This window comes from Chiloscyllium punctatum, chromosome 8 (assembly GCF_047496795.1).
Source record: "Chiloscyllium punctatum isolate Juve2018m chromosome 8, sChiPun1.3, whole genome shotgun sequence".
Taxonomy (NCBI): Eukaryota; Metazoa; Chordata; class Chondrichthyes; order Orectolobiformes; family Hemiscylliidae; genus Chiloscyllium; species Chiloscyllium punctatum.
The window spans coordinates 124,492,699-124,506,700 of record NC_092746.1 but is presented as its reverse complement, the minus strand read 5'-3'; the positions used below and the strand labels follow the sequence as shown (position 1 = coordinate 124,506,700).

The following is a 14,002-nucleotide window of genomic DNA, read 5'->3' as shown; positions in this document are numbered from 1 at the left end:
GAGAGAGAGAGATCAATGGATTTACAGTGTGGGAAGCCAGGCACTCTTAGTTAAATGGAAAAGTCCATCAGCCTCATAGTCAATGCTGGGAGAAAGTGAGGGCAACAGATGCTGGCGGTCAGAGTTGAAGAGTGTGATGCTGGAAAAGCACAGCCAGTCAGGCAGCATCGGAGGAGCGGGAGACTTTTCAGGAATTCCTGATGAAGGGCATATGCCCGAAACGTCGACTCTCCCGCTCCTCGGATGCAGTCTAACTGGCTATGCTTTTCCAGCACCTCACTCTCAGACTCAATGCTGCCATGTCCTTGACATCTCCCAATCTCGATAACCTCCTCCAGCCCTACAACCCTGGCTCCCCCATCTCCCAGCCCCTTCATGCTCCCCATTGGTCTCCGTGTCTTAATTAATCTAGACCCTACGATCTTCACAGATCACCTCACAGCTTGCTGTTTGAGTAAGATGCTGCTTCAAGCCCTTCAGTCTGCCCAGACCTGACTCCCTCCTCTTTGGCTCAATGTTAACTTCGGTCTGAGACACACAACAGTGCATTAAAAACAGTTTCCCCACATACTGTTGCTGCCTCAGGTTGGAATAGCTCACAGCACAAGGAGTTAAGTTTCTAATCTGAACCAGGGACAGTTTACCATCACCAGAATCAAACTGAGCCCCCCTTCTCATTACAGATATCCTCATGGTCTCCACCAACCCCCATGACTATCACTTCTGTTCACAAGGAGTAGTGACAGTGGACAAAGTCGACGATGGTGCAGAGCTAATGGCAACTGATGTAAGTGTTTTATATTCCATATCTCACCATTCCTTTAAGAAGTGGTTGTTTAATCAGGGGGACATGGTGCTTTGGGAATGTGACAGGAATAATCATCCTGAAGCCTGGCTCAATGCTCCTGCCTCGCAGGTTCGAATCCCATCACAGCTGGAGTTAAAATTAATTCTCACTCGTTCAGGAGTGGGTGTCGCTGGCTATTTATTACCCATCCCCAATTACCCAGGGGGAACAGGAATAAAACGAACAAATCTGGAATTAAAAGTTAGACTCAGCAATGGTGAGCATTGACTGTTTTAAAAACCAACCTGGCTCACTAATGTCCTTCAGGGAAGGAGATCTGCCATCCTCACCTGGTCTGGCCAACATGTGACTCCAGACACACAGCAATGTGGTTGACTCTGACCTGCCCTTTGAAATGGTATAGACAGCCACTTGGTTCAGGGGCACTTAGGGACAGGGAACAATGCCAATCCTTCCAGAGACATCCACTAACCATGACAGAATGAAAAGAAACCCCTGTTAAGGGGACTCTGCGGCCTTTAAAATCCACTGACCAAATATTTAATATGGAAACTCATCCAGGTTTGTGGATAATTCTGTTGTTTACATATATTTGTATTTTTATATAGTTTTATTTATACTTTATAGATAACAGTCTGAGGACCCGTGAGGTAAACATGCACACAATCCCAGTAACAGTTAATGGCCTCAGATTGCTCACAGAGCAATACATGTGGTGATGCCCCTTTGATAAGACGGGAATATTCCTGACTGCAGGATGGGGGTTGTTTCAGCCTTCCCTTGATCATCATTTTCATCAGCTTGTGTCTCTCCTCAGCCTAATGATTTCTCACAGCTCAGGTCGACAGTCTGAGATGCGAACAGGAATCGTAAATTTGAATTGAATTATTGGATGTGACAAAGCGAAGTGAATGATTACTCTGCGTTGAACCAATGAGCTTCTGGCTTGGTTGATGGGAACAGAGCTGAAGGAGAGAAATACCGTCAGACATACATCAGACATTGGATCACTGGGTGCTAGGGGTATAAAGGATGAGGGTTATCCATCCTCCACCTTGAACACTCAATACAATTGAATTGAATTGAATTGAGTTTATTGTCACGTGTACCGAGGCACAGTGAAAAGCTTTGTTTTGTGAGTTAAACTCGGTAAATGTCAATCCTTTTGGTTGCAGAATTCTTTTCCAATGAATGAGCAATCGGGGTTTCCCCTTCCTAAATTATAACAGCCGAGAGTGTTTGTAAGAACTTTAAATGTTGCACCTTCTCTGTTATTGTGAGTGGTAATGTGTTTGCTGTCTGCAGGGGGCTTACACTGTCTGAGCTCCACCATGTACCTGTTCCTCTGCTCTACTCAATCGCACACTGATCTCAAAAGAGAGGGTATTACAGACTCTCTGGGAAGGTATTACAGACTCTCTGGGAGGGTATTACAGACTCTCTGGGAGGGTATTACAGAGTCACAGGGAGGGTATTACAGACTCTCTGGGAGGGTATTACAGACTCACAGGGAGGGTATTACAGACTCTCAGGGAGGGTATTACAGACTTTCTGGGTGGGTATTACAGACTCTCTGGGAGGGTATTACAAACTCTCTGGGTGGGTATTACAGACTCTCAAGGAGGGTATTGCAAACTCTCTGGGAGGGTATTACAGACTCTCAGGGAGGGTATTACAGACTTTCTGGGTGGGTATTACAGGCTCTCTGGGAGGGTATTACAGACTCACAGGGAGGGTATTACAGACTTACACGGAGGGTATTACAGACTCTCTGGGATGGTATTACAGACTCACAGGGAAGGTATTACAGACTCTCTGGGTGGGTATTACAGACTCTCAGGGAGTGTAATACTGACTCTATGGGAGGGTATTACAGAGTCACAGTGCGGGTATTACAGAGTCAGAGGGAGGGTATTACAGACTCTCTGGGTGGGTATTACAGACTCTCAGGGAGAGTATTACAGAGTCACAGTGCGGGTATTACAGAGTCACAGGGAAGGTATTACAGACTCTCAGGGAGGTTATTACAGACTTTCTGGGTGGGTATTAAAGACTCTCTGGGATGGTATTACAGACTCTCTGGGATGGTATTACAGACTCTCTGGGTGGGTATTACAGACTCTCTGGGAGGGTATTACAGACTCTCAGGGAGGGTATTACAAACTCTCTGGGAGGCTATTACAGACTCACAGGGAGGGTATTACAGACTCTCTGGAGGGTATTAAAGACTCACAGGAAGGGTATTACAGACTTACAGGGATGGTATTACAGACTCTCTGGGATGGTATTACAGACACACAGGGAGAGTATTACAGACTCTCAGGGAGGGTATTACAGACTCTCTGGAAGGGTATTACAGGGTCACAGTGCGGGTATTACAGAATCACAGGGAGAGTATTACAGACTCTCAGGGAGGGTATTACAGAGTCACAGTGCGGGTATTACAGAGTCACAGGGAGGGTATTACAGACTCTCAGGGAGGGTATTACAGAGTCACAGTGCGGGTATTACAGAGTCACAGGGAGGGTATTACAGAGTCACAGGGAGGATATTACTAATCCTGTGTTTTTTTATTATTAGCACGCTATGGACATCTTGGGCTTTTCCACAGAAGAGAAATACAACTGCTATAAAATGGTGGGGGTGATCTTGCATTTTGGGAACATGAAGTTCAAACAGAAGCCAAGGGAGGAGCAGGCTGAAATAGATGGAACAGAAAGTAAGTAATTAACATGAGTCCGTTATTGATCAGGGTGGACGGGATTACTTTCATTTCGAAACAGTGTGCGATAGCAGTATAGCAGCTCAATAACACACTGGACAGCTCAGAGGGGCTGCAATACTCATCCATTAAGCTGGGGTGGTCCATCACACAAGCAAAACAACATTGGCTAAATAACACACATATTGAAAGCTGGTTAAAAATGGGAAACAGATGTTACTCATCTCCTTAACCATCAAGGGATGAATTTTATTGAAAGTTTCCTGCCTGATTCATGAGCAGGTTCTTATTTTCATTGATGGCCTTTGGAATCCTGTTCCTCAAAAGGTGTTTGAAGCTGAGGCCTTGCATATTTTGAAGACAGAGTAGATAGATGTTTGAGAAGTGAGGGGGTGAAAGAAGTGATTAGATTACTTACAGTGTGGAAACAGGCCCTTCGGCCCAACAAGTCCACACCGCCCCACCAAAGCGCAACCCACCGATACCCCTTACCTAACACTACGGGCAATTTAGCATGGCCAATTCACCTAACCTGCACATCTTTGGACTGTGGGAGGAAACTGGAGCACCCGGAGGAAACCCACACAGACACGGGGAGAACGTGCAAACTCCACACAGTCAGTCGCCTGAGGCGGGAATTGAACCCGGGTCTCTGGCTCTGTGAGGCAACAGTGCTAACCACTATGCCACCGTGCCACCCACTGAAAGGTTACTGAGTCCTGAAGCAGAGCCACTACATCCCAAATATTCACTCTTGTTTCTCTCTCCAGCAATTTCTGACTTTATGAAAGGTTATCAGGGGCATGAATGTGGAATATTCACAGCAGCCATCACCTCACTGAACGGCTGAGTGTACTCAAAGGGCTTACTCCTGCCCATAATTTGCATGAATTTACATCTTACTTGGAGGTACATTGCCGTTCCTTCAATGACACTGGGTTAGCAGGCAGGAATTCTCCTTCCCAACAGCACTGCAGGTATCTCCACAAGCTTGAGACAACAAAGCAGCTCACCGTCACCGACTCCTGGGGCAATTATAGGTGGGCAACAGTTGTAGGTGCTGCCCTTGCCAGTGATGCCCAGATTCCATCACAGCAGGATACAGCGGATGGTCACCTTTGAGGCATAGTCCACAACATCTCCTGGATTCGGACTAAAGCGAGGTTTTACACTAATCCTTACTATCATCCCACCTTTTTGTAACAGGTGCAGATAAAGCTGCCTGCTTACTGGGAATTCGCTCGACAGACCTGATCACCAGCCTGCTACACCCTCAGGTGAAGATTGGCAATGAGTGTGTGACCAAGGATCAGAATGTTGGGCAGGTACGTGAATCTGAAACTCAATCAGCTCTGGCTGCACCGCAAACAATACCAGCTATCCCTGCAAATGGAGTTCAGCCTGGATAAATGTGAAGTGGTGCATTTTGGAAGGTCGAACTCGAATGCTGAATTTAGGATTAAAGGCATAAATCTTGGGAGTGTGGAGGAACAGAGGGATCTTGGTGTTCAAGTACATAGATCCCTCAAAGTTGCTATCCAAATGGATAGGGTTGTTCAGAAAGCATATGGTGTTTTGGCTTTCATTAACAGGGGATTGAGTTTAAGAGCCGCGAGGTTTTGCTGCAGCTCTACAAGTCCCTGGTAACACCATACTTGGAATATTGTGTCCAGTTCTGGTCGCCCTACTATAGGAAAGATACAGAGGATTTGGAGAGGGTGCAAAGAAGGTTTACAAGGATGCTGCCTGGACTGGAGAGCTTGTCTTACGAAGAGAGGTTGACTAAGCTCGGACTTTTCTCTGTGGAGCGAAGGAGGAAGAGAGGAGACCTGATCGAGGTATACAAGGTAATGAGAGGCATGGATAGAGTCAATAGCCAGAGACGTTTCCCCAGGGCAGGATTGACTGGTACACGGGTTCACAGTTTTAAGATATTAGGAGGAAGGTAGGTTCCTTACGCAGAGAGTTGTGAATGCATGGAATGCGTTGCCAGCGGTGGTGGTGGAAGCGGAGTCACTGGGGACATTTAAGCGACTGCTGGACATGCACATGGAGAGCAGTGAATTGAGGGGTGTGTAGGTTGGGTTATTTTACTTTGGATTAGGATTAATCCTCAGCACAACATCGTGGGCTGAAGGGCCTGTTCGGTGCTGTATTTTTGTATGTTCTATGTTCTAACTCCTGAAGTGTCAAAATCCTGGAATTCCCTCCCTAAGGGCATTGTGGGTCCTCCTACAGCAGATGGTTCAAGAAGCAACTCACCCCCACCTCCTTAAGGGGCAACTAGGGATGGACAATAAATGCTGGGCCCAGCCAGTGACACCCACATCCCATGAATGTATTCAGGACTGAGATGGGGAGAAATGTCTTCACCCAGAGAGTGGGGAGGAAGGGGAATCCTCTGCCTCAGGAAATGGCTGAGGCCAAAACATTGAATGTTTTCAAGAAGGTACCAACACAGACATTGCTGAAAAAGCTCAGCAGGTCTGGCCGCATCTGTGGAGAGAGATCAGAGTTAATGTTTTGGGTCGAGGACCCTTCCTCCATTCTGACCCGAAACATTAACTCTGATCTCTCTTCACAGATGCTTCCAGACCTGCTGAGCTTTTCCAGCAATTTCTGCTTTTGTTTCTGATTTACAGCATCCGCAGTTTTTTCAGTTTTCAAGAAGATGTTGTTCTTAGTTCTTAGAGCTAAAGAGATCAAGGGAATAGGGCAAAAGCAGGGATAGAGGACTCAATTGGATAGTATTGAAAGGTGCAGCAGATTTAAGGGCCAAATGGCCTGCGGCTCCCATTTTCTATGATTTTATCTGAAATGAAGCATCCATAATTCTCTGGGGTTGAGAATTTGAAAGATTCACAACCTCTTCATTGGAGCACTATCTCCATAGGCCAGTCCTAAATGGTTAGCTCCTTAACGTGAGGCTGTGATTGTGTGTTTACGATCCTCCTGGTCAAGTCTGAGCCCCCACCACCCCCTCCCTCCCCACATTCCTGTGTATTTCAGTGAGATCTCCTGTACTCTCTGCAACTCTGGGCAGTTTCACCTCAATCTTACCCATTTCAGGAACACATCGAATGAACCTATTTACCAAGCTTCATCTTTAGAAATGTAAAGAAAGGGATAAAAAAAAGAAGTACAAAGCTGGGTGGGAATGCAAACTGTGAGGACAACACAAAGAGGTTGTGAGGAGTTATAGACAGGTTCAGGGAGTGAGCATTAAGTTAGCGATGGAGTCTAATGTGGCAGCCAGGAGACTATTCTGTTTGGCTGTAGGAATGGAAAATTAGAATCTTACATTACACATTCATTCCTGAATTTGTTGTTTTCTCTTATAATTTACTTATTTAGCTTTATCTCTACCCATGCAAACATATCCTCACCTCTAAAATGGAAACAGGACTTGGTGCATTGCTCCAGGTGTGGTCTCACCAAAGACCTACGCAACTGTGGCAAGATTTCTTTATTTCTGAACACCATTCTCCTTCCAGGCAAAGCCAATCTGCCTTCCTCATTGGCTGCTGCCCCTGGATGCTGTGTTCCTTGTCCAAACACACACAAGTTCCTTCGAACAACAACCTTAACAAGTTACATCAAAATAAAATCTACCTCGCCTACAACCAAATTGAATAACCTCCCACATTATACTCCATTGCTGACTCACTGATCCTGCCTATAAGTCTGTGTAGCTTCTTTGTGTCCTCACAGCTAGCATTATCAGCGAGTTTTATATCATTAGTAAACTTGGATACATTATTTGGAGTCTCTTTAAGTCATTAGTATTGATTATAAATATGGAAACTCAGCCAGGTTTGTGGCTTATTCTGTTGTTTACATATAGAGTCATAGAGTCAAAGAGATGTACAGCACGGAAACAGACCCTTCGGTCCAACCCGTCCATGCCGACCAGATATCCCAACCCAATCTAGTCCCATCTGCCAGCACCCGGCCCATATCCCTCCAAACTCTTCCTATTCATATACCCATCCAGATGCCTCTTAAATGTTGCAATTGTACCAGCCTCAACCACATCCTCTGGCAGCTCATTCCATACATGAGATATACTTGAGATATTTTTGAGAAGAGAGAAATCCATGCAAACCCAAGTCCTAAGTTTTACTTCAAGGAACAGAAACATTCACTGAAACTGTTGACTTATTTCTCTGCATGGTAGTTTGTGCTAGCACTGCGGCACTGTTCCTCACTGTGGACTGGCCTTTCAGTCAATTGGCTTTTTAATCTCTCCCACACACCGCTCCCTCTGGAAACTTTACTTCTTACAGTAAACTTTATGTCGTGAAACGTGAAAGCGTTCAGAAAAGATTTACAAGGATGTTGCCAGGATTGGAGGATTTGAGCTAAAGGGAGAGGCTGAACAGGCTGGGGCTGTTTTCCGTGGAGCGTCGGAGGCTGAGGGGTGACCTTATAGAGGTTTACAAAATTATGAGGGCCATGGATAGGATAAATAGACAAAGTCTTTCCCCTGGGGTCGGGGAGTCCAGAACTAGAGGGCCTAGGTTTAGGGTGGGAGGGGAAAGATATAAAAGAGACCTAAGGGGCATCATTTTCACACAGAGAGTGGTGCGTGTATGGAATGAGTTGCCAGAGGATGTGGTGGAGGCTGGTACAATTGCAACATTTAAAAGGCATCTGGATAGGTATATGAATAGGAAGGGTTTGGAGGGATATGGGCCGGGTTCTGGCAGGTGGGACTAGATTGGGTTGGGATGTCTGGTCGGCACGGACGGGTTGGACCAAGTTTCCATGCTGTACATCTCTATGACTCTATGTAAAGCACCTCTGCTCCCATATTTGAAACAAATTGCTGGATATACTCAATGAGGTCAAGTCTGCACTCCTCCTGCGTGTTGTCCGCACTGACAGGAGATCTGACCAACACTACATGGCTCTGGCTTCTGCCTGGACTCAGCTGGGCTTTTGTTTTTTTTTTGTCTGGTGGCAGGTCCTTTATGCCGTTGGAGCTTTAGCGAAAGCCACGTATGACCGAATGTTCACATGGCTGGTGACACGGATTAACAAGACACTGGACACAAAGCTGGCGAGCAAATTATTTATCGGAGTGCTGGACATCGCAGGCTTCGAGATTTTTCAAGTAATTCTCAATTCAGTTTTGCGTCCCATATAAGACGTTACTAAGAGAGTGTGGTGTGGGGGCTCATACAGAAGGGAGATGGGCTCAGTACATTGCCCCTTGTCAGACGGATCCATACTGGGGCCACAGCTATTTCTGATCCACAAGGATGAGTGAGGGGGATAGGTCAGTCAGATTCACTGATGGTTAACAGCAGGGGGAAAGCCGAGTTGTGAAGAGGGTGTAAGGTGTCAGCAGGCAATGAGACTCCCCTCCACTCTCCCGCCCCTCACACTGCACACTCAGACCCCCACCCAAGCCATCGCCTAACGCAGATCTTCAGCACCCCCTCACCCCAGTCACAGTCCGCAAGGTGGAGTGTGGAATCCCGAGGAGGGGGCTGTGAACTCTCTCTGATGGTGGTGGGGTGGGGGGGGTTAGTCCCTCACGGGGGAGGGGTCTCTCTGTCTCTCTCTCTCTCTGACCTGGGAAGGGGTCTTGCTCTGACTGGGGGGGAGAGGGCCCTTTCTGACCCAGAGAGGGGTCTCTCTCTCTCTCTGATGGGGAAGGGATCTCATTCTCTCTCTGACCGGGGAGGGGTCTATCTCTCTCTCTCTGACCAGGGAGGGGTCTCTCTCTCTCTCTGTCGGGGGTCTGTGCCTGGCCCTCACTGATCACTCTGTTTCTCCCTGCAGCTGAACAGTTTCGAACAGCTCTGTATTAACTTCACCAATGAGAAGCTGCAACAGTTCTTCAATCACCACATGTTCGTACTTGAACAGGAGGAGTATAAGATGCAGGGCCTCGAGTGGACCTTCGTCGACTTTGGTATGGACTTACAGGCCTGTATCGACCTGATTGAGAAGGTGAGGGGGAGGGGGACGGGGAGGGAGGGACAGGGAGGGGGAGGCGGAGGGAGAGAGGGAGGGAGGGAGGGAGAGGGAGGGGGAGGGGGAGGGAGAGAGAGGGGTAGGGAGGGAGAGAGGGGTGGGGAGGGGGAGGCGGAGGGAGGGACAGGGAGGGGGAGGGGTAGGGAGGGAGAGAGGGGTGGGGAGGGGAGGCAGAGGGAGGGACGGGGGTAGGGAGGGAGGGAGGGATGGGTCGTGAGGGGGAGGGGGAGGGAGGGACGGGGAGGGGAGGGGTAGGGAGGGAGGGAGGGGTGGGGAGGTGGAGGGGGAAGGGGAGGGGTGGGGAGGGGGAGGGGGAGGGAGGAAGGGCTGGGGAGGGACAGACGTGGAGGGGAGGAGGAAGGAGGGAGGGAAGGACAGACAGGGAGGGGGAGGGTTAGGGAGGGAGGGAGGGGTGGGGGAGGGAGAGGGGGGAGCTCAGTGCTGGCTGCAATGGAAAACCACAAACAGAATCTGGGGCAGAGCTGAGACAGTACAGCTCCATCATGTCTGTAACAGCCAGCCTCTGAGCAGTGGGGAAAGACTCGATTTGGGAGGTGTTTGAAACTTTAGCGCACACAGAGGCCTCTTTCCCATCACCCTGTATTTACACGGGGAGAGTCCTCGACACTGACCCAGCTCCCTCAGAGCCAGCTCTCTGGCTGACACTCCTGTTTATATCTGTCAGCCAGGGCTCCCTGACTGAAACAGATTGACAGCCCCATCAGGGAACTCTTATTCTATGGGGTCCACTTCCTGACCTCGATACAATCACGACAACATTTTAAGTGGCTAATGTTTTTGTAGATTAGATTACTTACAGTGCGGAAACAGGCCCTTCGGCCCAACAAGTCCACACCGCCCCGCCGAAGCGCAACCCACCCATACCCCTACATCTACCCCTTACCTAACACTACGGGCAATTTAGCATGGCCAATTCACCTGACCTACACATCTTTGGACTGTGGGAGGAAACTGGAGCACCTGGAGGAAACCCACGCAGACACGGGGAGAACGTGCAAACTCCACACAGTCAGTCGCCTGAGGCGGGAATTGAACCCGGGTCTCTGGCGCTGTGAGGCAGCAGTGCTAACCACTGTGCCACCGTGCCGCCCACTAGGCCGCATGGCAACACCTCTGCCAATCAGAGTCCACTTGCCAACCAATCAGCACTCTCTTCTTAGACAGTATTCATGTTCTCCTTTCTCGTTGGAATTCCTGTGAGTTGTCCTGATGAGGGCAGGCCAAAGGGTTGGACTAAATGGCTCAACCTTTGGACTAGATTTCCCAGCATTGCTCAATTGCAAACCTTATTGTCCTTACAATGAAAATAAGAAAAATGGAAGGAACATGGCAACAACAGTCTGAATTTAGCCAGCATCCTGTTGAGAATCTTCCTCAGGGATTCAGGGGGAAACATTTCCAGCGGTCTGGCTCCTGACCCTTGCCCTGGGAGTTTGCTGCTATGGAATTCTTTACCACATAGGGCTGTCACGGCTGGGTCATTATCTTCAAGGCTGAGGTGGACAGGTTTTTAAATCAGAAATGGAATGGACGGTGATAGGGAAAAGGCAAGAAAGTGGAGTTGAGGATCATCAGATCAGGAACTTGGTGAGACCACACCTGGAGTGTTGTGTACAGTTTTACTGAAGTAAGGATATACTTGCCATCAAGTGGAAGCTCAGAAGCTCATTGAGCAGATGAATTCACTACCACAGAAGGCCACGGAGGTTGTGTCACTGAGCACATTCAAGAAAGAGATAGATTTTTGGAATGTTTAGATTGTAAACGCATCGCGGGTATGGGGGGAGAGTGGGAATATCATGTTGAGGTAGAGGAGCAGCCATAATCAGGGAGGTAGGCTCAAAGGACTGTGTTTCCAGATATAGGAAGTAATTGGAAGGCAAAATATTGGCATTGATTGCAAAGCAATTGGAGTCCAGCAGTAAAGGAGTCATGTCTGACCACCCAGGCCGACCATTCCAGATGATATAACCATGGTCAGACAACATCTGAAACAGTGATCGTGAATGTTGGGTGAACCTCTGATTTAGTCTGCACAGGGGATACAACAGTGAACGTTCTCTGGATTGATGGGATATCAGAGTTCTTCTGTTGACAAGGGGCTGGACAAGTAGCATCTGTATTCTGTGAGAGAATGGAGAGAGATCTCACAGAGATGTACAGGTGCTGAAGGAGCTGGATAGAGTACACGCTGAGAAGAGGGGAAATCGCTTCACTTAAAGTGTAGTGCATCTTTGGAATTCTCAATCCCAGAGTATTCATGGCTGTTCCATCATTGAACATATTTATCTGTGGGGGTGGGAAGGGAGTCAAGTGAGTGTAGTTAGGGTTTGGAACGGAGACAGTCATCTTGCACACAGCAAGATCCCACAAAGGGGAATGTGAAAATGACTGGATGGCCTGCTTTGGATGATGTTAGTTTGGCTGTGAGTACCCCGAGATTAACTCCTCCTTCATGGCCAGGACCTGAAGTCTCCCTTGCATGATGAAAGTTCACAAGATTGACATGCTGAGTGTTCAAATAAAATGTCATAATTTGAGGGCAGAAAGATAACCTCATTTCAAAATAAAACTTCACAGTAAAATCAGAGAGGTTATACACAAAAACATTTTTTTTTCCAGTTTATCCAATCACTGGTTGGGTCAGTATTTACTGCCCTGTCCCTAGTTGCCCCCTTGAGATGGTGGGGGTGAGCTGCCATCCTGAACCTCCCGCTGCAGACGGACCCACGATGCCCGTAGGGAGGGAATTGCAGGATTTTAACCCAGCAATAGTGAAGGAACAAAGATGTATTTCCAAGTCAGGGTGGTGAGTGCCTTGGAGGGGAACCTGCAGGAGGTGGTGTTCCCATTTATCATGGGATCATAGAATCTCTGCAGTGTGGAAACAGGCCATTCGGCCCAACAAGTCCACACAGACACTCTGAAGAGACCCATTTCCCCAGCCTATTACTCTAAACTTCTCCTGATTAATGCTGCTAACCTACACATCCCTGAACACTATGGGCAATTTCCCATGTCCAATCCACCTGACCTGCACATCTTTGGACTGTGGGAGGAAACCAGAGCACCCGGAGGAAACCCACGCAGACACAGGGAGAATGTGCAAACTCCACACAGTCACCCGAGGCTGGAATTGAACCTGGGTCCCTGGTGCTGTGAGGCAGCAGTGCTAACCACTGAGCCACCGTGCCATCCGATATATCTGCTGTCCTTCTAGATGAAATTGGCCAGTTATTGCCCAGTACCAGACATTCCTGATAAAGAACTTATGCCCAAAAGTTTGACTCTCCTGCTCCTTAGTTGCTGCCTGACCTGCTGTGCTTTTTCATCACCACACTCGCGACTCTGAACTTCAGCATCTGCAGTCCTCACTTTCACCCAGTAGCAGACACTGTCTGGCTCCTGGATTCTGCCCAAGGTGGGGATATTTTCCAACCTCAGTGCCCCCGGACCCTGCCCAAACCTGCTGGTGTTCGGTCCTGGGTTTGTTCTTCACCACTCCCTACATCCTCACCCACACTCTAAACCACCACATGCTGACGGTCTATCACTTTCCTTCCCTTTCTGTTGGAATGTTGCAGCCGTTGGGAATCCTGTCGATCCTAGAGGAGGAGTGCATGTTTCCAAAGGCTACGGACATAACCTTTAACGCAAAACTCCACGACAATCTCCTGGGGAAGTCGCCGAACTTTCTGAAACCGAAACCTGACAAGAAGAGAAAATACGAGTCGCACTTTGAGATCCTGCATTATGCCGGAGTGGTGAGTAACCGGGATGGAACGGCATCCCAGAACTCCCTGTCCCATTCCGGGAGGGAACAGTATCCCAGAGCTCCCTGTCCCATTCCAGGAGGGAACAGCATCCCAGAACTCCCTGTGATATTCCGGGAGGAAACAGTATCCCAGAGCTCCCTGTCCCATTCCGGGAGGGAACAGCATCCCAGAACTCCCTGTCCCATTCTGGGAAGCAACAGTATCCCAGAGCTCCCTGTCCCATTCCAGGAGGGAACAGTATCCCAGAACTCCCTGTCCCGTTCCGGAAGGGAACGGTATCCCAGAGCTCCCTGTCCCATTCCAGGAGGGAACGGTATCGCAGAGCTCCCTGTCACATTCTGGGAAGGAACAGTATCCCAGAGCTCCCTGTCCCATTCCAGGAGGGAACAGTATCCCAGAGCTCCCTGTCCCATTCCAGGAGGGAACGGTATCCCAGAACTCCCTGTCCCGTTCCGGAAGGGAACGGTATACCAGAGCTCCCTGTCACATTCTGGGAAGGAACAGTATCCCAGAGCTCCCTGTCCCATTCCAGGAGGGAACAATATCCCAGAGCTCCCTGTCCCATTCCAGGAGGGAAGGTATCCCAGAGCTCCTTTCCCCATTCTTGGATGGAATGGTATCACACAGTTCCCTGTCCAATTCTGGGAGTGAATGGTATCCGGAGCTCCGTGTCCCAATCCGGGAGGGAAT

At 48.6% G+C, this 14,002-nt stretch overlaps 1 protein-coding gene across 1 annotated transcript in view; it reads left to right on the top strand.

Moving 5' to 3' along the window:
- The window catches only part of LOC140480877 (myosin-1B-like), a 154,548-nt gene that overhangs the window by 44,614 nt on the left and 95,932 nt on the right, over positions 1–14,002 (top strand). Inside the window, exons 11-16 of the mRNA XM_072576421.1 lie at positions 684–787; positions 3,389–3,527; positions 4,737–4,855; positions 8,497–8,646; positions 9,321–9,491; positions 13,121–13,300. Of these exons, the coding sequence (XP_072432522.1) occupies positions 684–787; positions 3,389–3,527; positions 4,737–4,855; positions 8,497–8,646; positions 9,321–9,491; positions 13,121–13,300 (863 nt within the window). The remainder of the gene's footprint in view (positions 1–683; positions 788–3,388; positions 3,528–4,736; positions 4,856–8,496; positions 8,647–9,320; positions 9,492–13,120; positions 13,301–14,002) is intronic.